At 33.5% G+C, this 24,195-nt stretch overlaps 1 protein-coding gene across 1 annotated transcript in view; it reads left to right on the top strand.

Moving 5' to 3' along the window:
* Positions 1 to 23,721, top strand: part of LOC129221466 (membrane-associated guanylate kinase, WW and PDZ domain-containing protein 1-like) — a 109,949-nt gene extending 86,228 nt beyond the window's left edge. The window contains exons 16-21 of the mRNA XM_054855947.1: positions 8,295 to 8,499; positions 12,372 to 12,497; positions 14,259 to 14,454; positions 16,209 to 16,428; positions 17,428 to 17,563; positions 23,473 to 23,721. Coding sequence (XP_054711922.1) covers positions 8,295 to 8,499; positions 12,372 to 12,497; positions 14,259 to 14,454; positions 16,209 to 16,428; positions 17,428 to 17,563; positions 23,473 to 23,639 — 1,050 coding nt within the window. The 3' untranslated portion in view covers positions 23,640 to 23,721. The remainder of the gene's footprint in view (positions 1 to 8,294; positions 8,500 to 12,371; positions 12,498 to 14,258; positions 14,455 to 16,208; positions 16,429 to 17,427; positions 17,564 to 23,472) is intronic.
* The last annotated feature ends 474 nt before the right edge of the window (positions 23,722 to 24,195 follow it).

Below are 24,195 nucleotides of genomic sequence, written 5' to 3'. Positions count from 1 at the left end.
CGTAAAATTATTTTTAGCTTAATCCTTTGTTTGTCATTTTTCTCACTCATAAATCTACTGCATTTCGGTGAAAAGCGAAACATTTTTTGGTCGTCAAAGCATGAAATGGGAGAGGTATTTGAAACATTCTTTTGCATTTTTGATGCTGTCCAAACAGGACATTCAACTATTTTGAATATTAAGTTCACAGAAACCGTTTTAAAAAAAAATTTTATGTGGTCCCTATCCACCGCACAAAAACAGGTTTGAGTGTACAGACGTCCCTTGTATAACATGGTACTTGTACAACACGGTTTCGATATTACACGGTACCAAATTTGCGATGATTATAACACGTCTTTTATATTACACGATACGAAATTTGAATTAAATGCTTCATGTCTTTGATACAACATGAACGTTATATTTTAAAGCGATAGAATTTCATTTTTGTTTAATGCATTCTGTTAATATTTGCTAATAACTCTAATACTTACCTTTGTTTTTATGAAACTTGGTTTCCATATAACAATGCACACATCCCTCGATTTACATTATTTCCTAGTCTTGTATAACGTGGCCTCGAGATAACACACGGAACATGGTTTTGATATAATATAAATACAACAAATACAAATGTGACGACCGGCAACAGGCTCTTGGCCCAGCTAGGCTGGTCTTGGTCAATTTATTAGTCCCCAATGAAGATCGATGGCCCTCTTGAAGCTATCCACCCCCTTGCTCATGACTGCCTCTTCCGGCAAGCTGTTCCAAATGCCCACTACCCTACTAAAGAAGAAGTTTCTCCTTATTTCCAGGTTAGCCTGAGATTTGAATAGCTTAAAACAATGACCCCTCATCCTGCTTTCCTTGCAAAAATTTAATCCTTTAACATCATTCATACATACACACGCGAAACACGATACATCTTAACCTGATTTTTCTCATGCACATGCATAATCTATATATATAAAAATGGACTTTGGTAAATTTGTTCCCTAAGATCTCAGAAACTACCCGGCAGATTTGGCTGAAACTTTCACCGTTTGTTCTTTTTGGTACTGGGATTTTGTAGGATTTTTCTACTGGGTTTTGTTTTCCTTATTTCTTCAACGTTTGGTTTTGTTCTTATAGTTGAAGTCTTATAGTCAAATTATTTACTTATCTAAGTAAATAATTTGATTTGTCCGATTATTCAATTGTGATTGTACTTTATAACGTTTTAATAACAGCATTGTTTATGTGGCGAAACACTTTAAATTGCAGGGAAAAAACCGCTTCACTCGCTAAAGGGCAGGTTTACGGTAGTGTGGTTGCTTGGCGCATTAAGCCAGAACTATCTAGTTGAAGGATTATTTTGAGTTTTAAAGCTACTGTTAATATTTTTATGTATTTCGGCGAATAGTTTTAAATTCCAGAGACTTTAATAGGTCTTTTGAAAAGGTGTGTACGCATTTTAGTTGAAGAAAAATGATCAATTCACGTCAGAAGGGGGCGGGGCGTGGAGTTTTCCTTTGTTTAACGGACTTTCTTTAACTTCTTAGCACGGGTATCGCCGTGCGGGTACTGCTAGTTAGTACTAAAAATAAAATAAAAAACCATTTATAGTAAAGTCTCGTATAACACGGTTTCGATACTACACCGAACAAATTGACCATGTTGTGTGAGGGAGGCCTGTACTTGATGTCTCAGCGAATGCTGTAGACATCTGATATCATTTAGTCAATATTTAGCAGAGTGATGGGGTGGAAACTTGTAGATGAACGAAGCACTTTTTCAAAACAATAACATTTATTTTCTAACTAAAACCATTAAAAGCAACTTAAAATAATTAACCGGTTTACTTTAGCATGACTGCATACCTGATCACAAACAATACTGAGCCTGAATCTAATACAGCAGAGTCAACATCTTCCCTTGCGCCTAGCATATGCTCAACGTTTGTAAAATGGCTAAACAGCCCAACTGGTAGAGAGTCGCAACTCGCTACCTCTGGTGAGTAAGAGAGGGCCCCGTTCAGTTGGAAAACATCTGCTTATATCTCAAAACCAAATTAACATATTGATGCGCATGATGGGATATTGTGAGCATTAATTGTAGTGAAATTAGACTTACTACACCGCTAGTAGAAGTGAACTTGCAAAACATGTCCACAGCCTGAAATTGAAGAAAATGAAAAACACGTGGAACATTTTTCCTCAAGGAAAATCTGTATTTATTATCTTCAAAAGATTTATCAAGTTGTCGAACAACATCTTCATTGATATTAAAAAAATATTTTGAAAAATAGACAAATATTAGCCGCTATTATCAGGGTTCATACACTTTTGGTTAAAAAAAGTTCCCTGACTTTTCCAGGTTTTCCAGGTTGTTTTTTAGAAAATTCCAGGTTACTCGCTTCATTCAAAATTTAAGTTTAAATAGTAATATTTTCAAAATAATTAAAATTGTTTAAAGTAGCGATGCAGAAGAACTGAAACTTCTCCCTTAGATTTAAAAAAAAAAAAAAAAAAAACTTGGTTTTTTTTCGTTTGTTTTCTCTGTCAAAATTTTAGGTTTTTTTTAAACATTTTGTTTAAAATTGTTTTAATTTGTTTACTATTTGTTGAAAACAGAGTACTTTCAACTTATTTTAGCGTTTCTTTGATGTCACGCGTAATATTATAGCGTTTTGCTGTAGTCCTGCAGCAACCTTTTAGCATCTGCTTTTGGTTTACAATACTTTTTATTTTCTTATAAGTAGGTTACACGAAACATATTGAGCAAAATGCAATGCTAAATTTCAGTATAAATATGATTAACTTGTTGCATCAATCGGCATACCATGTAATGCATAGTAACGAAAATCAACATCCGCCAATCATAGGCCAATGCCAATAATCTTTTTTTTTTTTTTTTCACATATTAAAGGACGCTTACATTAAAATTTCAAACTTTCTTTTCCAGAAAGTAATAGTTAATTTTCAAAAATTCATAACTTTTTGCACATTTAATGTTATTTTCAATATTACACATTGATACAAACGTCCAATTGCGTTTCTGGAAGTTTAAGTCTACTTCCATTGTGCAAACGATCAAATATGGCGTCAAAGTGAAAAATTTAAAATAATAAGTAGATTTTTGGATTTGTAGTATAAAAGTAGTAATAAATAATTAATAATCCTTAAAAAACTACAATAAAAGCAAAATAGTCAGTATTTAGCACATAAGAGTCTAAATCAATTAAAACAAAAAAAAAATTATGAAGATTAAATTTTGAATTTCTCCAGAAAATAATTACAAATTATCCGGAAAAAAAGGGCACAATTTGTGTTGTTTTCAATAGTTTGCATTGCAATTAACATCCAATGCCGTTTTTGGGAACTTATAGCCACTTAAAAAGTCTTGTGTACTTCCATCTTGGGAATGACCAAATATGGCGGCTATGCCCAAAAATAAGAAATAACTTTTTTAATATGTCGAATGAAGACAATTAAAAAATAATAAATCTTCATGAAACTACAATTCATTGAAAAGTTTTTATCACATTTGCGTCCGAGGCAGTGAGGAAAAGATTAAGTTTTAAGAACAAAATTTTTCATTTCTCAAGAAAATTATTTCAAATAATAATAGAAAAACAATTTGCAGACCATTTTTGTTGTTTTCATCAGTTTTCAATTAAAGAAAACATCCAATTCTGCTTTGTTTTTAGAAACTTAGGCATTTTTGGATCGTATCTCCATCTTGTGAATGACCAAAGATGGCGACTACGTTTCACACGTAGCTGAAATGATTTTCCGATAATAATAAAAAAAAAAAAAAAAGATTTTCCCCGATCGACTCTCCCATCTACAGGTTGTGCTTCTGAAGCAGTAAATTGTCTTCTCTCCTGTTGAGTTTGTGCATAATTGCTGTTCACCTGATTTTTTTTCCCTTGGGAACTACTGAGAGCCAAAAATGGCGGCTGCTGAAGATTTTTTGTGTCGCCACTTTTTTCATTGCTTTAAAATTGTTACAATTTTTTTTAAATACATTGATAAAAATGAAGATTAGATCTTATAAAACGAAATTCTCTGGGAAAAAATTGGGAAAAGAAAAATTTTGGGGACACATTTGGAAAATTCCTTGACATTTTTGACTAAGACATTTTCCGTGATAATTCCAAGTTTTCCCGGAGCGTACGAACCCTGAACCGAACAGAATGTTGTGGCAACCCATCTAAAACTTTAGGCAGTAGAAAGAAATGCGTTCCCCTCACTGACTCCATGCAAGAAAATATTCGCTCTTTTGGCGCATTTTTCGTTGTGAAAAAAAAAAAAAAACGTTCATTTTTCGATTGCAGTTTTTAAGTGCCAGCGTCGGTTTAGATAAAAATTTACAATTTTTTTCGTGAAATCACAATAAAAACGAAGACTAGATCTCATAGTACTTAATTCCTTGGGAAAAAAAATGGAAAAAAAATTTTTGGAGGACAAAATTTGAAAACTCCCTGACTTTTCCCTGACATTTTTGACAGTGTCATTTTCCCTGACAATTTCCGGTTTTCCCTGAATTCCCGGAGCGTACGAACCCTGTTATTATACAACGAAACATTCAGTTTACGAACATGCCGATTCCAAGGAATATAAGGCATTACCGTAACACACAAAAATACGCCTAAAGGCGTTTTATAACTTTAAAATTGACATCACGTTGTATTACGCCCTGCCAGGAGTAAAGAGCACTGGCAGACATCACGAAATCACGATATATTACTACGTGCAACACATTATGGCTATGAGAGGTGAGAGAGAGAGAGAAAAAGATCGCTCAAAGTATTTAAAGTCTTCACATGGCTTTCAAATTAAGAATATGCAAAACACAAGATGTGTTGCCAATGCAAGAAAGTTAAAGATGTGTTGCCAATCAAAAAGTAGCTCAATCTAGAAAAAATTCGCGGTTATAAGATACAATGAACTGGTGACTCGGTTCACCCAAAAGTTCATTCATTTGACTGAGTTATCGCACGAATGACGTCACAACGTGATGCAATGTTTACATCGAAAAAGGATTGATTCTGCATGATGCAAAAACGTATTTTTAACTTTTTTTTTTTTTTCAAATTAAGTGATTCTTTCACTTTTTGTGAAAGTTTAAATTAAAAATCTAACAGATATGAAAGTTGTCAGATGCTTCCCATACGCATGCAGAACACTTCAACCATGGCTAAGTACATGCATGAATCTGCATAATCGTCTAATACAGGTGTCGCCCTCTAAAGCAGGGAAAAGCGTGGGGTTGCCAACGTCATGTGATGTAACAGAGCGGCATTTTAACCATAGACTAATAATAAGAGTAGACCGAGCTTTCTCATTCTTGCTGATGAAGAAAATTGGTTCATAGATGTATCATGTGACTAGTGGAAGGACTTGGCGAAGACTTTGGCAGCATGGTTGCTAGATGGCAGCATTATCTACAGTTTGGCACTCGACATGTATTTTAAGACAATGTGTTTTCATTAAAAAAAACTTCCAGGTGCAGAGATTGAACTGTTTTGCTTTCAGTTATGCCTTATTTTGACATTGGTAATAGTTTTTGATCAGTTTTCCGTAACTTTCATTTCATTTGGAGCTGTCAGCGTTGGCGTGAACGAAATGGCGTAAACGTTTTGCGTTAACGCAAGAATGTACTGATCGGTATCTTAAATTGAAATTGAAGGTAGAAATCTTACCGTTTGCTGATTCTTCTTGGTCGCTTGCATCTTTAACTGCTTAGAGAGTTATTGAAATTGACTAAAGAAAATGCACCATACTATCTAAACGAAAAACTCACTATATTAACAAAATATTTACAACTCAGAATAACAAATTTACAAATCGGACTCCATAAAAGATCATTCTTCCGTGTTCCATCAATTCAATTTATTTTATTTCTCGTTGATCGTCTGCTACGATGAACGGCCGCTGTTGCTAGGATATCCGCCAGTCACATGGTTTGGTTTATGAGCAGCAAAAGGGTTGCCATAGCTCGGTCTACTCTTATTATTAGTCTGTGATTTTAACAGAACGTAAACAAAGTTAAATAAATGGCAAGTCAGGAGGAGTGATAATAGCGCTACAGTCGAGTCCCGACTTACGCGAGGGATGCGTTCCAAGACACCTCGCGTAAGTCGGAATTTCGCGTTGTTTAACAAGGTATGTTTAGTAATTTTTTATGAGCATACCCAATTGTTTCAGACGTTTGTAAACACCTCTCCTATTGTTTCAAACCATTTATTAACTACATATTGCAGTATCTTTTACGAAAAACCGACTTTTTCTGTAATTTAGAAAAAGCGTTATTATTTGACATAAAATTCTGTAATTTAGCTCAAAATGAATGATTAACTTAAAATAAAGCAGTATGGTACTTACAGTATGTACACTACAGCATTATTATAGCACTTAACAGTATAGATATAGCAAATATATTTATAATTAAAAAAATGAATAAGGTTTATGCAGCGCGACAGTATCTTTATGAAGAACCGACCTTTTCTGTAATTTAGAAAAAGCGTTATTATTTGACATAAAATTCTGTAATTTAACAGTATAGATATAGCAAATATATTTATAATTTAAAAAATGAATAAGGTTTATGCAGTGCGATCAGAATGTTATCAGAATGTATTTTATCAAAGTTCATACGTAAAATGAAAAAAAAAAGTTAAGAATCAGAGCGGTTATTTGTATAAAGCAAAGCGTTGTTTAGACTAATACAGTGTGTTGACTTCCGCTTTCAGTGATGCTAAAAGGGGTGAAAGTCCATTCACAAAACCAATGTTTAGTGCCAACGAAGCCCATTCTGACTCTCCGACGCTCTTTTCCCAAAAATTTCATGTTGCAGGCGAGCAATTTGCGTCAGCAATAAAAAAATTCATTACTCATGAAAAACTCGCGTTATACTGCCGTGCTAAGCACAGATGTGGTATCTGCAGTAGAGCTCAAAATGAGAAATTGATGATTAAAGTTTTACAACTCGTTTCTTTGATTTATGACTTAATTAAATGCTCAACTTGCGGTAGTTGTTTCGTAAATAACTTATCTAAAAACCGTAAGAGAGTATTTTTGTAAAAATCTCAATTTAAAATTAATAAATGTAGTTACGACACATTTTCTTTTCAAAACCTTTTCATATACTAAGCTATTTTCACCATAAATGACAATGACTAGGCATTTTTAGGAGTATCTGCACAGATACGACAAAAGTAGCTTAGAAAAACGTGCTCAATGTATCATTAAATAATACTGAAAACATCTGCTTTCTTTGGACTTAGCTGTTTTGCTTTATTTTGTTAATACAAATCTAACAGAATCTACCTTCTGAAAGATACCATTTTCAAAACTCGAGACAATTAAAACTGTAATCCATAACAATTTTCTGTTTTTTTATATTCAAAGAATGTGTTTTTAATAATGTTTTATTTTCTAGATTCATGTTTACCGAGCATGAAGATAATTTTGGCAGCAGACGATACTTAAATAAAAATATTACGGGCCGTAGAACGAAATGCGTTTTTTTTTTGCATGAAAGAATTAGATATGAATATTTTACATGCATTTCATTTTTAGAATTCACATTTTAAATAAACATTTAAATAGAAAAAGCTGAATATTTACTTTAACAATTATGCAAAGTTGTATTAGTTTTTATTATCAACCTGTATTCAACGGTACACTAATTTTAATATTCTGTGTTACAATAAACTGCTACATTATTAAATATGCTGCTTTACTAAGGTATAAAAGTCGTATCTACGAAAAATACTAAGGAAAAAAGTGGTCACTGCGCAGATACCACTTTAAAGGCTTAGTATTTGTCACTTACGTTCAAATTGCCTTAGCAAATTTGCAGTTACGACTTTTTTCTTAAAGCTTTTTTTTTATATTTCGCGTTCACAAATCGCCGAAAAACTTGAGATTCAGGCAAATTAAATGACTAACGACCACCTGGTGACAATAACTCAATTTTGATAAAATGTGCAGATACCACATCCGTGCTTAGCACGGCAGTATACTGCTTTATAGTCTCTATTTATATTTATGCGCAATTTCGATGTCATTGTCAAATGAAGTAACTTGCGTGAGTCATGGAAAGTCATGGATTTGAAGAACGTGAGTCATGGAAAGCTACGGGCAGAAGTCATGGAAAGTCAGAGAAAGTCAGAACTCAAAAAGTAGCAGGTACCCTGTATAAATAAGTAAAAATGTTGTTTTAAAAAAAAGTCTCGTGTAACACGGTTTCAATACGACAACGAACAAATTGACCGTGTTATACGCGGGAGGCCTGTACTTGAACCTTGTCACTCTCTCCCCCAGGTATCGATCGGCCACATCGTCCCCGGGGGCTCTGCGGATCTGGAGGGTACGCTGTGCAAGGGGGACGAGATCGTCTCCGTGGACGAGCGCTGTGTCCTGGGGACTTCCCATCGGCACGTGGTACAATTGATGGGCCAGGCGGCACTCAAGGGGAAGGTGGTGCTCTACGTCAGGAGGAGGACGGAGAAGGCGCATCCCGAAATGAGTAAGCATGCTCGAGTTTACTGGAAGCATTCATTTGTTCGGAGCAGGGTTCGAAAATATCGAAAAAATCCATATCCTTTATGTAGAGTATTCTTTCATGTTAAAAAATAAATTAAATTAAATATATATTTTATAACTTATTAAAATTAATATAAAGTTAGATTAAGTATTTCTTAATATAAATTATTTTTTCAGTATCTTAACTGTAGCCAACATGTGATTGGTCCATTGATATTTAAATTAGCTTCTGGCTGTTGACCAATCAGGTGTTGGCACACATGTGCTGCACATGTAACTGCTTTTCTAACTGTTAGTTTTCAGCAACATGTTTTTATTTTTCACCATGTATTCAGTTGCCTTTTTATCTTGCAAGAAGCAAGTGGTGTTCATATTAAATAAAAGATTTTTATAGAAAGGTTTCTACTCTGATTTGAAACAGATAAGTAACTTCACTTGATTTTGATGTACATCCGATATTTTCAATCAGCACAAACTAAAGTCTTGAAAATGGCAAATGCATCCTCAAATCACTCTTTATTTTTTTACATTATAATTACCAGGGGTGATTGTGTTCCAGTATTTTACCGAATTTCCGGTATTTTCGGACGTATTTCCGGTGTTTTTATGTCCGAAAATACCAGAATTGTTTTTTTTTGTTATGCTTTTGTTATGTTTTTTGTATAACACCAGCTCAAAAGTAACTTTGTAACCCATTAAAATTTTAATCAAATGTACACACACTATTTTGACTCTGACTATTGAACTATTTAATACTATGGCATAGGTGCACTTAAGTAAATGGGGGCCAGAGATTACCCCCCCCCCCCCCCCGTTCTCGCTTTGAAACTTTCAGGAATTTTTTGATGAACTCACAATCACCCCTGAATTACAATATGTAGACTTAAAATTAATGTTTCTTTCATTATTTATACTTAACATTTCATTTTACATATCTAGCAATTTTAATGGAGTCAATTCAGCATTATCTGCTTCACTCATTTTAGTTCTGTTAGCCAGTACATAGTTATATGATACAGAAATAAAAAATAGGTATTGGCTGGTGCATAGTCATGAGACATTTTCTTTTACTCTGACCAAGGTTTACTATTAAGTTAGACACTTTTTATGTGAATTAAAATTGTTATATTACTAATAACTTTATAAAATGAAAAAAGAATATTACATTACTTTGTTATATTAATGATGTATTAATAAATCATTAAAATATAGTACATGGCGTTTTTGTTATTTTCAATAATAAAAGAATAAAATTACTATGATAAATACAATTTATATACTGAAAATACCATGCTTGATAAAATAAATATTGAGATCTATCAGCGAAACCTCTAAGTAAGGGTTAATGTGAATTAAAATTGTTTCATTACTATTAATTTTATGAATACAAAATGAAAACAGAGAACTATATTACTTTGTTATATTAAAATGTATAAATCACAAAAATATAGTACATAGCTTTTTGGCTATTTTCAAAAATAAACTAACAATATTACAATGATTAATATAATTTTTATATTGAAAGTACCGTGGTTGAACAAATAAATATCGAAAATATCATAATATTTTCAAAATAAATATCGGATATATATCGTGATATATGTCATTTTTTCGACTGATATATATATCAGCAAACCCTGGTTTGGAGTAGAGATAAAAATGTTTAAGAGTACCCGGTCCATTTGTTTATTATGTAAGGATAATTTTGACAATGTTTTTACCCCCCCCCCTCCATCTTATGTAAGATTCCATCTCATTTTTCAAAGTAATAAAATAACCTACCTTGCATCACTGGAATTCTTTATTAAATTTACTATTATTACATTTTTTCATAAAAACCTTTTTGTGTAAAGAAATATTTACTAAAAGTAATCTAGACCGAATGTTTTTTTGACAAACATTTTTTGTGTTTGGCACGGTACTAATTAAAAATAAGACATGCCATACACAGTGTGATTCTTTTATTATATTTTTATATTCGTTATTTGAAAAACAGGGAAAAAACAACTAATACTAATACATTTTATACTTTCCAGAAGCAAATGAAGTATGAGCCCTGCCAAACCACTTGACTACACGATTTATAATATAAAATATCAACTTGGAAAAATATTACCTAAGAATGGGTACCTAAGTAAGGGTATGTAGAGATTTAGCCAACCCCCCTCCCCCTTGGGACCCTTACATAATTAATGAATGGCCCCTTACTACTGCCATGTGGCGACTAGGTTTTAAAAAATGGCTACTAAAAATACAACTATTATTCACCACAAAATCACCTCTTGCTTGAACCCCCACCTTTCTTCAACCCCCAATTTTGCTTTGTAAGAATGATTCAATCCATTCATTTTTTGTCTTTAACATGATTAAAGACAACAGTTAAAATGATTGTTTATCATTTCTGTTGTGTTATTTTCTTTCTTTTTTTTTAAATTTAAATTACTGACTGTAATAATTTCCTTTCGGTTATTGTATAAAATGAATAGTATTTATGCATGCTACTCATTGACCCATTTTATGAATGAGCAACTATTCGTTAAACAATTAATGAATGAATAATTGCATTTCAAATCAGATGAACTACACTCAAATTCAAGAGTGCATAATATAGCAATTTGGTGAATAATTCTTCTTTGATCAGGGCCTGATTACCGCACAGGCCGCCTGGGCCTGGGGCCCCCTCTTCCTACGGGGCCCCAAATTACTTAAAGAATTATGCATACCATTACAACTATACAAAAAATACACACATTTTTAAAATAGCTTTCAGGGGGCCTCCAAATTATTGTGGGCCTTGGGCCTCACTTTTATTTAGTCGGACCCTGTCTTTGATAGAAGAAAAGTCATTTTCTGTTTTAATATTATCTTACTTTAATCATTCAGACAATGTGTGTTTCGAAGTAACTTCTCGCGTTATTATACCTTTTTGGTGTAATTATAAGATGTAGTTAGGCACTACAACGTTTGAAATAATTTTAGTTAATTGGCAGGGTTGGTAAAAACCCGGGTTTTTTTTTTAAAAGCCCATGGACCCAGGGTTTTTTGGGTTTTTTTAAAATAAAACCCAAAAAACCCAACTAAAGCTGTGTTTAAAGAAATGTGGGTTTTTTTCTTTCTTAGAAAAAATGTGGAGTACTTGTATCATATTGTAGCGTAAGTATATGGACAAAGTGCTAAAATTGTCTTGGGGTGAAAAAAGCTGGAAAACTGGTTGAAATTCAGAGTTTTCTGAAGGTTCTCTCTTTCCGTATGTCCTATTCTGTTTTCTGAAAAGTTTGTTTCATTTGAAAAACCTGTTAATTTCTAAAAAATATACCTTGTTTTTTTTTAAATTTGTGATGTGTTGGTTTGCGGAAAATAATTCACATGAAATCTTTTTAGCTAGAGCAGTTTCCTCTGTACAATCTACAAATATTGAGAAAATCATACGTGACAGGACTTAGTCAAGATAATTTGAGTTATTTATTGACCAGTTAAAGAAAATAGTTTAAATATATTTATTAAAATCTTTGAAGTAATTTTTTAATGCCATTAAGAGTTAAGAAATACTATTAAAGTTAAAAATTCATTTTTTATGTCCATTGTCTCTGGTGAAGAGCAAATAAAAAAGAAGTTTAAATTGTGAAAGTATTAAAATTATTTTTTTTTTTAAACTTCTCAGAACATTGAAAAAAAAAACCAAAAGTGGGCTAAATAATGGGTTTTTTTAAATGGGTTTTTTCAAAAAAACCCATTGGGTCCAATCCGGCCAACCCTGTTAATTGGTGGTACTAATGTGTCAAATGTCTTCTAGTTTTTTTTTTTTTTTTTTTTTTTGCCTTTAATCGCACTTACTTTTCTTTTTATCCCTCTTAGACTCTTCGTATCACATGCATCCTGTGGAGAACATTTATCCTTATGATGTGACCGTAACGAGGCAGGAAAATGAAGGCTTTGGCTTCGTCATCATCTCCTCAGTCAGTAGAGCCGGCTCTACCATTGGTGAGCAAAAAAAAAAAGAAGTACTTAAGGGTTACAGTAGTACCTCAAAAATGATCAAACAATCAAAAAAAAAAATAATAATTGCTTATTTCAAAACTAAAAATTATTTCAAACACAGGGAAAAAGTTTCACTGTTTTAGTTCAAATATTTAAAAAGTTGTGAGTGGTTTTAGGTCATGGCTCGCTTTGTGTTCCTACGCAAAAGAAAAACTTTAAATTGCTTTTTCTCTATGATCGTTTTTTTTTTTTTTTTTTTTTTTGCGATTTCATGTCATTAGAATTGCTAAGAATTTTTTTCTATTAAAGATACGGCTTTAAAGTGATACTTTTTGGTGTCAAGATAGTATATTTAACAAAACTATGCATTAGATGAGCTTTTTATAAATTACTCAAATGTTTAGGGCATGTTGTATCAATAAAAACATTTTTTTTTTAATTACGATTTAATTAATCACAGAAAGTTTTCTAATAAATATATAAGCAAATGAATGCACAGATTTTTAGAGAGGATTATTGTGATCATTTAGCAAAAAAACATTTTTTGAGTTCAAAAACAAAAAAACCTTAGGTAACAAAAGAAAAAAATTGAAATTTTCCTACATTTTTTTAATTTAAAAAAAAAAAGTGGCCAATTTTTTTTTTAATTTGAAAGTAAATTATAGATTGCGAAGTAAGTGTGCATGTTATGGTTTCAAAGAAAAACAAAATTTACTTAAACTTTTTAAAAAAATGTCTTGAAGGTACTGACACCCCCTAGGTTGCAGAATATAAAATAATATTACGTAGCTGGATGTTAATTTTTTTTTCTTTTTTGCTTTATTTGTTGCCTTGCTTAAAATTCTGAACAACAATAAAAGCTACTAAGGATTAAGTAATGTCTTGGCTCAAAAATTAAGATTTTATTACTTATTTTATCATCACTGCTTTTTTTGTAATGTGCTACAGGAGTGGTGCCTAATCTATGGTCCGCAAAAGTGAAGCGCATAGTACAATTTGTTCTGTGTGACCAATCCAAAACATTGCACATTCCGGACATACGAATTTTCCTCATAGTTGAGAGAAAGAAAATTCAAGCTCATTTCTGAAGACTAAATCTGATAAAGCTACAACTATAAAAAAAGAAAAGAAATATCTATACGAAAATCATAAAGATCTGATTCAATATCATTACATTCTATTTTGCCTCTTCTGAAAAAAAAGAAAAGCAATGCCCTTAGCTAGAAATTACATTTGTGGCTTTATTAATATCTTAATAGCCCTCATTCTGGTTTTTTTTTTTTTTTTTTCCATGAAATGAATGATAAAAATTTAAAGTCTCAAAATTTGTGCTTTTATTAAAACTTTTTTTGGTAACATGCCAACATTGAAACTGGCTTTGTCAAAAATTGCTTAGTGTGTTTCAAGTTTCAGTCATTTTTCAAGAAAAAAATCCAATTGGAAATTACTGATCTTTTAAAGTATTTGTAATCAATGTAATTAAATTTTAAGTTTATCTTAACTTACTATATTGATATTACAATTATTGATAAATTTTTTTAAGCATTATTTGATTCATAAAGGAGGTTTATTTACATAAAAAAATTTTGCATTGGTATTTAATAACGCAAATCGACATTCATTAACCTGGAATTTTTTCTAAAAGCAACTGGCAAACCTGAAATTGTCAGGTAATTTTATTGTTGAACTTCTGTGGCAGCCCTGTGTGTTGTTTCCTCGTAAGAAATGAATTATGCTTTCGTAACCTTCATCGTGTCTTTAAAGGTCGCATCATCGAGGGAAGTCCCGCAGAAAGGTGTGGACGCTTGCGTGTGGGGGATCGTATCCTTGCCGTCAATGGGGTGGACATCCTGAACCTGCATCACGGTGACATCGTTAACCTCATCAAGGAATCGGGACATCGGGTCACCTTGACGGTGGGACAGCCACAGGCCCAAGAAGACAACTCGAGCAATCAGAGGTAGCATTTTCATTCACATTTTTTAAACAAAGTGGGAACTCGCCAGACCTAGATCAAAATAGACGACTGCAAATTTTGAAAATCCTGTGCATAAAAAATACAGTCCACCTTCCAAGTCCTATATTTCCACGAACAGCAAAAACAAGTTACAGTCAAACCCCGATTTAACGAACCGCTATTTTTCGAATTTTTCTTTTTCACCGACTAAAATGAAGGCAAAAACCCCTATTTACCGAATCATAAACCCTGAATTAACAATTTATTTTAACAGCAGAATTTTTTTTTTTTTGCTAATTTGAGTTAGAAAAAATAGAAAAAGACTTTTCTCAGTATCAGCAGTTTTGACGGGCGAGGGGGCAACTAACAAATATTGATTTTGATGCTGAAAGCGATAGTGAAATTCTCATTAAAACTGTTGCTTTTTCAAATGCTTTACATGTCCTGGAAATTAAAAACATATATCAACATATCTCATGCAACAGGCTGCAAATCATACATTATTTTCTTCTCTCCATAAAGTTGAAAGAGAACTATTTTGAGTCAAGTATAAATTAAAGTCTTAGGCTGAGCTTCAGCGGCAGACGAAAAGAACTACCAATATGCAATTGAATTATCCCTATCATACCTGCCAGCTCGACTTTTTTTTTCAGTAGTTTCCTAGATTTTGAGTATTTCTCCCGGTCTCCTGATTTTCATTAAAAATCTACTGGACTTGATAAACCTTTAAGAAAGTCCCTTTATTTAGGGAATTATATGGAAAAAAAAACCCCAGTAAAAATGTTTTTATAGATTGACCAGATGTATTCTCCACGGTTTGAAAGCTTCCTGCTAAAATTCAAACGTAAGTACATCAAAATCTAGCAACATTATCGATGCTTATTAAGTTTGATCAAAAAATAAGTTTTAACTTTATATTTACTTTTATTCTGTGAATTTAAATTCTATTCTCATATGAAGCTTCATATGACTGTACTTAAAGGGGCGATAAAAAATCTACCACATTTTTTTCTTTGGAAGGTTAACAGGTATGCACTATGCAACCCCAGCATGTAACTATTCTTACCGCCTTTGGGGTATTAACTGGAGGAACCATGAAATTGGTGAGCAACGTACGTCACTCAATGAGGAAATTTGTTAAAGAAGGATCAAAACTGTCTATGAATTTTAAAAAGTACCTGTTGATGGCATTTGCCTGTTTGTCAATATTACCTGATTCTGAGCCTCATAGTGAGAGACTTTAAGGTGGCTGGAAATTTTGTGCCTTAAGTAGAAGTATTCCTTTTTCGGAGGTATATCAATTGCATGCGTATTTAGTGTATTAGTTTAGTTTACTTTAATAACGAGTGTTTGTAATTATTAAAGCTGAAGAACCAAAAATGTTCTACGTGTACTAAACTATTAAAATTAATCTACCAATTTAATAAAATTTCAAAATATTTTTTTTTTATCTTGAAAGTAGAAGAATAGAAATCACCAGTTACAGAAATAAACATGCTATTAGTTATGAAAAGTTGCAATTATAAATAAAAAAGAAAAGATGGTGATTGAGAAATTGTAATATAAAAAATCATTATATTATTGTAAGTAATCTGCTGCCGATCAGTCGGCAATGGGCCGATCATTTTCTCTCCAATTTCTTCTTGGTGTATTCCTGATTTCAATGTGCCTGTATGTCGTTAGTTTAAATCTGATAGCATTAATAGTGATGGAATTAATCGCGTTTCATTAATCAATTTGAATGCTTGCTTTTCCAGCAACTGCCTCGATTCTTCCTCCTCTTCTCTGCCACCGCAACCGGTGGTGGACAACAAGAGTGTGGCTGGTGATGATGAGCAGTACCACGCGGTGGAATTGCATCGTGGGACGAGGGGCTTCGGGTTCAGCATCCGAGGGGGGAGGGAGTTCCAGAACATGCCCCTCTTCGTGCTGAGGATTGCCGAAAACGGTCCCGCCCACCAGGATGGGAAACTCATGGTAAGTTTCAGTTCTCTTGTAGCAGATATACAAGCAACAGGCTCTGGGCACAGCTAGCTTTATCAATCCCCAGTGCAAACCAAGAACCCTCTTAGAAACTATTCACCAGGGTTTGAGCCGACTTCGAACGATCTTTAACAAAAAAGCTAAAATTGGGGAAAAAGGCTTTAGCAAAATGCTAAAATGTCGAGGCTTAATGAATACCGTTACATATCTCTTACACATACTCTGTGTTTCATCTGCAGTTGAAAACGAAATGCAAAATTCAGCCATGACATCTTTAGAAGAATCTTTTCTTTATTATTTATTATATTATATTATTATATTACTAATAATGAAGTTGAATGTCCTCTGTCAGGATCTCTGTGACGCGCATAGCGCCTAGACCGTTCGGCCGATTTTCATGAAATTTGGCGCAAAGTTAGTTTGTAGCATGGGGGGTGTGCACCTCGAAGTGATTTTTCGAAAATTTGATTTTGTTCTATTTCAATTTTAAGAACATTTTCCGGAGCAAAATTATCATAAGATGGACAAGTAAATTACGAAATTATCATGACGTGGAATGTGAGAGCGAATGAACATAGCCAATTGGCGAGGAATTCGTCATCCGTTATTTGTAAATATACGGGGGAACCGAATGACCTTTTAATTTTCAACTACGGGCAAAGCCGTGCGGGTACCACCAGTAGCTAATAAAAGAGGAAAAGCACAGTAGCTAATATTTCTTTAAAATTTGGAATAAAAAATTTTGAATCGTACTCAGTATTGAGAAGACATGAGCTTAATTTTTAAGACGCCAATAATGCAATTATTGGGGAAATATAATGCCTAGTTAAGACAAAGTATTGTTGAACTTATTGGTAGGGGTGTCTTGGTATCTAGGAGAAACTTTTTTTTTTACATATATTTTCGAACCACCCCAGTGTACACATATTTGTATTTGTTTATGTCCAGGGAAGACTTTGTAATGACTAGAGCTCTACCTTTATTTTTGAACAGGTCGGGGACCAAATCATCGAGATCAACGGCATCAACACGAAGAACATGACCCACGCCGATGCCATAGAGCTCATCCGCAGGGGTGGAAGCAGTGTCCGCCTCCTAGTCCGAAGGGGTGCCCCCTCTCACGCACCAGGTATTGGACCTTTCTTTTTTCAAAATGTTTTCTATTTGCAGTCACCCTCGATATAAGGTCACTCGCTTATAAGGTCACCTCGCATATAAGGTCACTTTTCTAAAGTGTTCGCCTCCTAGTCTGAAAGGGTGCCCCCTCCTACGCACCAGGTATTGGACCTTTCCATTACCAAAATGTTTTCTATTTGCAGTCACCCTCGATATAAGGTCACTCACTTATAAGGTCAACCCGCATATAAGGCCACTTTTCTAAAGTGTCCGCTTCCTAGTCTGAAGGGGTGCCCCCCCCCCCCCCACGCACCAGGTATTGGACCTTTCCTTTTACAAAATGTTTTCTATTTGCAGTCAGCCCTCGATATAAGGTCACTCACTTATAAGGTCAACCCGCATATAAGGTCACTTTTCTAAAGTCCCGGCTCACTGAATCACTTCCGAGAATTTTCCGCGATATCAGGGTTCGTACGCTCCTTCAAAACTCCTCCAATACTCCTTCATTAAGGAAATTTTCTTGAAGGGCCCTTCAAACTCCTTCATTTTGGTTTTAACTCCTACAAAGCTACTTCTTTTTTAGTTCAAGACTACATAATCTTCCACTATGACAGTAACTTATAATACTTTGATTGACAACTAAAATTGTCACAAAAGCGATTTTAATGTAGTAATTTCGTGCATTTATTTTTTTCATAAAGATGTGATTTACGAATTGATCAGAGTTAAGTCATAAAAGTTGAAGGTGAAAATGTTATTAGAAGGCTAAGACATTTCGTAAGTGAAGTAAAACATGCTTAAATGGTGCTTGGCTATTTTTTCAAGTTTCATGATTATTGTTTTTTCCTCAACCACACTCTCATCAGCAAAAGTCAGGTTGTCTAATTATTATTCAAATATTTAAAAATACATAAGTAGATGTACTACATTAAGTTATTGTGCTAAAAAAACAATTGTTTAGTAAATCGCAGTTATAATATATTAATAAGGGTCATCCACAAGTGATGTCATGCCTTGAGGAGGAGACGGGCTCATGAAATTGTGACAAAGAGGGAGAGGGTGACAAAAAGTGACATCACACAGCTATTGTAACAATGTCTTTATAAAAAATATGACACGTGACAAGAGGAGGAGTTTGCTGAAGTGTGTGATAAAGGGGGAAGGGGGTCAAATATGTTGAAAAAAAGAACGACATCATTTAATGACAGCCCATTAGTACTCCTTCAAAACGCCTTCATTTTATTTCTGAAATTGAGTACGAACCCTGGATATACGACGATTAAAAAGTGACAAGTCGTATTCCTGTTAACATTGCATGTAGTGCACTGAATGCAGTAGAAACTGAGTATTACGACTGTGACACTAAAATGTGAAGCAGTAACAAGGGCACTTAGCGTGTACATATCGCACTTTTTTACCAGTCATGAGAAGCCGAAACAAATATTTTAAAAACAATTAGTAACCATTGTGCTTAAATTAAAAGAAAAACCTATTAGTCCAGTATTAATGATAATTTTAAGTTAGGTAAGTCGCACATCCGTTCTCTGCTTGGGCATATTTGCAAACAACTTTACTCTACATGAAAGTTCTGAAAATTTCTTTAAAAATTTCTTATTGATTCCAAAAGTTTTAATTGGTTCAAATCTATTAAACTATTATAAACTAATTACTGATATTTTTGAATGTTTTAATTAAAAAAAAAAATTAATGTATATACATGTTATTCCTTACATACATGTCGTAAAATATATATGAATTGGTTATAAGGTCAGTTTCGTGAAGTCCCAAGGGGTGACCTTTTATCGAAAAGTTTTCAGATTCATCAAAGAACTGCTTCATTAAATAAAGTATTGTTTTAAAAATAGAGCAATGCTTTTTAAAAACCTTGAAAATAATGAAAAACCTAAAAATGAATCTAAGTGTAGTGTACACATATCGCACACTTAGTACAAGATTGATACATTTGCAAAAACTACTTTTCGCGAAAAAACAATTTAAATTTGATGCACTGTAGCTTAAATTCTTATAATAATAAACTGACACATCTCAAAACAAAGGTTTAAAAAAAAATTGTTTGTTTGTGGCTTTCTTGCATTTTTAATGGAACTAATAAAAATGTACCAGGACATGCATATAACTCAAAATCAACTATTTTTGACTTGTGGCAGTGTTGTATTATGTTACTGTTCGTTGTGCGATATATTAATGCATTAACAACTAGGGCTCGACCGATGGCATTTTTTGGCCGATGGGCCGATGCCGTTTGTTGGCCGATTGTTCAAAGATGGCCGATGGCCGATTGTTTTCCTCCAAATGGCCGATGCTGTTGGCCGATGGCAAAAAAAAAAAAAAAAAACAGAAATAAATTGATAAAATTGTCAGGGATTTAAAGGATCATTGATTCATTTCACTTTACTTCCTTTCTACGGATAAGGAATTGTAATACTCCCCCCCCCCCAAAAAAAAAAAAAAAAAATCAGATTTCGACCTAAATTTTCATTTTACGATCATCCAATTTAAACTTCACAAGTTTTTTCTGCGCATATGTACATGCATATGTACCTAAGAACATATAGATGACCGAAATATCCATTTTGAAAGCCTCCTTAGTTAAAATTATCGCAAATTCTCTTGTGATGTTTTCATGCGCGTAAACTTACGTCACTCAAAAATGTTATGAAATAGTAAGTTGAAAACTCATACGTAGGTAGTATGATCCAAAAGTTCGAGGACAAGTTGTATAAAAATTTACCGTGAATCTATCTACAAAATAGTCACCTTGAACGACTATGCACTTCTGCCAATGTTCGTATAGCTTTTAGAAGCGCTCCTGGAAGACATTTTCGCAACCTCCTGTAAGGCCTCTTGCGCTGCTGCTTTAACTTCATCGTAGGGAAGAAGGCGACTTTCATGTTGAGGATGCACGGTTCGATTGGTCAATACTCTGATATGACAAACAAATAACATAACGTTTCGTCGGACTTAGCTCCGTGTGACTTTTACCTGTTCCCAGCAAAAAAACATTTGCATGGACGATGCTTTCTCCGTCAGAAGAAGATAAAGCTGCATCACAGAAGGTAGCGAAAAATGGCTTTCAGAAGTGTTTCCAAAAGTTATATGAACACTGGCAGAAGTACATAGTCCCTCAAGGTAAACTTTTGAAGGTGGATGTGCTTCTGTAATGTGAACTATTCTGGGTAAGGTTTTATACAGCTTGTCCCGAACTTTTGGATCGTACTACGTACAATCTATATAGGGTGTAGTTATGCTTCTCCTTTTTTGACTGCTGTACAATGAAAGATAAAGAACAACAGCCAAAAAAAAAAAAAAAATGGAGGAAAAACAAAGAGACTGTTTAATAACCAATTGATTTTTTTTTTTAAATTGAACATATAACTAAGATTTCAGTAATATTGTAATAATGTTTGGATTTAGGTAAACTAAACATAGTTAAAAAGCATTAAATTATGTTGTTTAATCATTCAAAAAAGAAAACTATGAAACCGTCAACAAATTACGCTATTAAAGTGGAAAGATTGCACGTAGACATTTTTTAGTCATCAAGTTAAACAAAAAAGGTAACAGATAAGTTACAATATTAAATCATAATAGGAATATTTTTATACTTATTTAAAATTTATGAATAGAAAAGTTGGCATTTTTCATAAAATGTATAACAGTGGCGTAAATTTTGCGGAAAAAAGAAATAGCCACGAAATGAGTGAGATTCTTAAAACGCAGCTACAATAAACAAACTCAATATTTACCCCAAGTTAATAACTGAATACATATACATACTACTTGATTTGATGTTAGCACACGTAATATTGAACAATTTGATTGATTAATCTTTTATGGAGCACTACAAACACGTTCAAATTAAATTTTTCAATTTAACAATAATTTTCTGAAATTTAAAAAATTGCATAGTAGAAAATCCTTGAAACTTTTCTATAACATATCATTAAACATATGATGAAAACGAAAATAACTTATTCATTGATTTTATATAAGTACATAAAAATAGTTACAACAGAAAAAGAAAATCGATCGCTATTAATGATGCAAAAAAGGTGGCGCATTACAAAATATAGGTGAAACAAGTATAAAAAATACGCAAAATGACATTTCTTGACCAAAATAAATAATCGCTAAATATTTAAGAAATGCTTGAAACGACGAGGGCGGATTAGGGGGTCACCCTCTAATTTTGGAGTAACTCACAATGTTAAACTTCAGCTTAATTTTTTTAGTACAGAAGCGCTACCACCAACGCCTCGGAAGAGTTTCTGAATCTACTTCAGCACTTCCGAAGAAAAATTCAAAATCTCTTTCTTTTCCGAATTATGTCACCATTCAAAACGTCTTTAATCAATTTCTAATTAATGCTCGAAATTCTTCCTAAACAATAGATAAAGCTTGAAAAAAAAAATCTCTAATTTTATCAATGGTGTTAGTTTTAAACAACTCAGAAGTACAACTAGAGTTTAGTTTCAGAAATTGAGGAAGTGGGAGGAGGGGCCTGCAAGTGTTCTCGGAAATACAAAAAATAGTCGCAAAAAGTAGAGTTCAAAACAATAATAAACATTGAGCAGAAAATCCCTCTTAAAACTTGCACCCGAGTTTGTTTTGACGTGCAGTGGCGGATTTTAAAATGTAGCAAATGTTGCAATTGCGCGAGAGGCCCCATAACCATAGGGGCACCGTAGGAGTTAAAAATGCTTTTGATAAATGTTTTACAACTTCTGTGATAGAGAAATACGGCTCCAAAATGCATTTCGACGGGCCCCAAACTTGTAGCTCCGTCGAAGCGATAGTGAAAAGACTGCATTACTCTAATTCATATTACAAACATCGAAAAATTAAAAATTACCGTCGGTTCAACGGGAATCGAACAAAATGAAACAAAACCGGTTTCGCCATCTGATATTTGTTTCCATGGTCTCCAATTCGGCAATATATCACCAAATGATCGTCAGTCTGAGACGCTATATTAGTTTTCCATTGAAATAAGTAATTAATAGCCACAAAAAATGAGTAAACAGGCTTTTCAGAACACCCGATCGAAAACAAAAAGGGACGTGCACAACTGGAACGTACGCACACCTCACATGCGAAAATTTATCCTCCCTTAGCTTACCATTTTTGAGTTATGACTTATGAGAGATACATACGTGCATCCAGCTGCATGAAACAACGCAATAATTAACTTGTTTGGTACCTGAATGCAGTATTAAAAACTCTTTCAGGGGTGACTAAAATAGAAATTCATACTGAAATTTAAGTAAACAATTTTGTTTGAAAACAACAACTCCCTTTACTTTGTATTAAAATGTAAAACAAAGGTCTTTTTTTTTTTCAAAAACATCGGCCAATTCCATCGGCTTTGCGATGTTTTTAAGGCCGATGGGCCGATGTTTCCTGCAATTTAGCATCGGCCGCCGATGCCGATGGCTAAATTGTTGAACCATCGGCGCCGATGCATCGGTCGAGTCCTAGTAACAACTACAATGAAAAAAAGCAATTTTTGGTTCAAAATCTCATTATTTGCGATAGAAAAAAAGGTTAATAAAATAATCGGTTGAGTAATTTGAATAATTTGGGTGTTTTTTTTTTTTAACAAACAAAGCAATTGGACAATTGCTCCAATTTGTTTAAAAGTTAGGTGTATATTTCCGTTAAGAAAAAATATTGCAATATATTTTTTAAATATTTTACATCTTTTTATGTTTTTTAAGAGCATATAACTAGTCAACTACATTTTAATTTGTAAAAAGTCTATTTTTCCAGTGACAACTGAAAAAAACAGGAGGGTTTTTTTTTTCCACCTTCACAGAATTTCATGCAAATAAAAGTCTGTTGATGATTTGATGTGTATCTCCCTTTTCCCTAATGTTTTTTTTTCTCTCTCTCATTCAATAGCTTCTTCCAGCAGTGTGCTTCCTACAATGAACTGTTACCCCCCACCCATGGGTGGTGTGTACCTCCAGTACCCCCATCAAGATTCCACCACCACCCAGATACCGCCTCCAGATTCATGGGTTCCTTGTGACAACCTGTCCCAGGACTGCTATTCATGGGGGTACTGAGGTTCAAAAAAAAAAAGAGAGTAATCATACCAAAAAAAGCACAGAATTGTTGATTTTTTAAAAATACAATGAAGATATTGATTTAAGTCATAGAAAAACATAAACTGTTGTAGCAATGAAGTTCATTTGTTTCAAGTTTGGTCCTGTAATTGAATCGTTAATTTCAAAAAACAGTCAAGTGACAAAGTTGCTAATTTTATGAAAGCATCTATATCAGTGGCCCAAGGGCGGATACAAGGGAGGGGCAATGGGGGCGATCGCCCCCTCCTTGGGCCGAGATATAGGAACTTTTTTGATGTATATTTTCGATATTAAAGTTCTAAAAACCCAATTTTACATAATATTCGGCGGTGTTACAAGAAAGGGAGCTCTTCCCAGAATATTTCCAGAATTGAAGTTTTGAAAACGAAATCGTAGCCCTTCTCTTATTATTTAGGGGATAGGTACAAGAACATTCTATACGATTTTTTGTTCCAAAATCTCGATTTCAGACGATCTTAGATGATATTAGAGACAGGTTCAAAGGATCACCCTGAATATTTTAAAAAAAAAACAC

Source organism: Uloborus diversus, chromosome 4 (assembly GCF_026930045.1).
Source record: "Uloborus diversus isolate 005 chromosome 4, Udiv.v.3.1, whole genome shotgun sequence".
In the NCBI taxonomy this organism is placed as follows: Eukaryota; Metazoa; Arthropoda; class Arachnida; order Araneae; family Uloboridae; genus Uloborus; species Uloborus diversus.
This window is presented reverse-complemented; position numbering and strand designations above follow the sequence as displayed.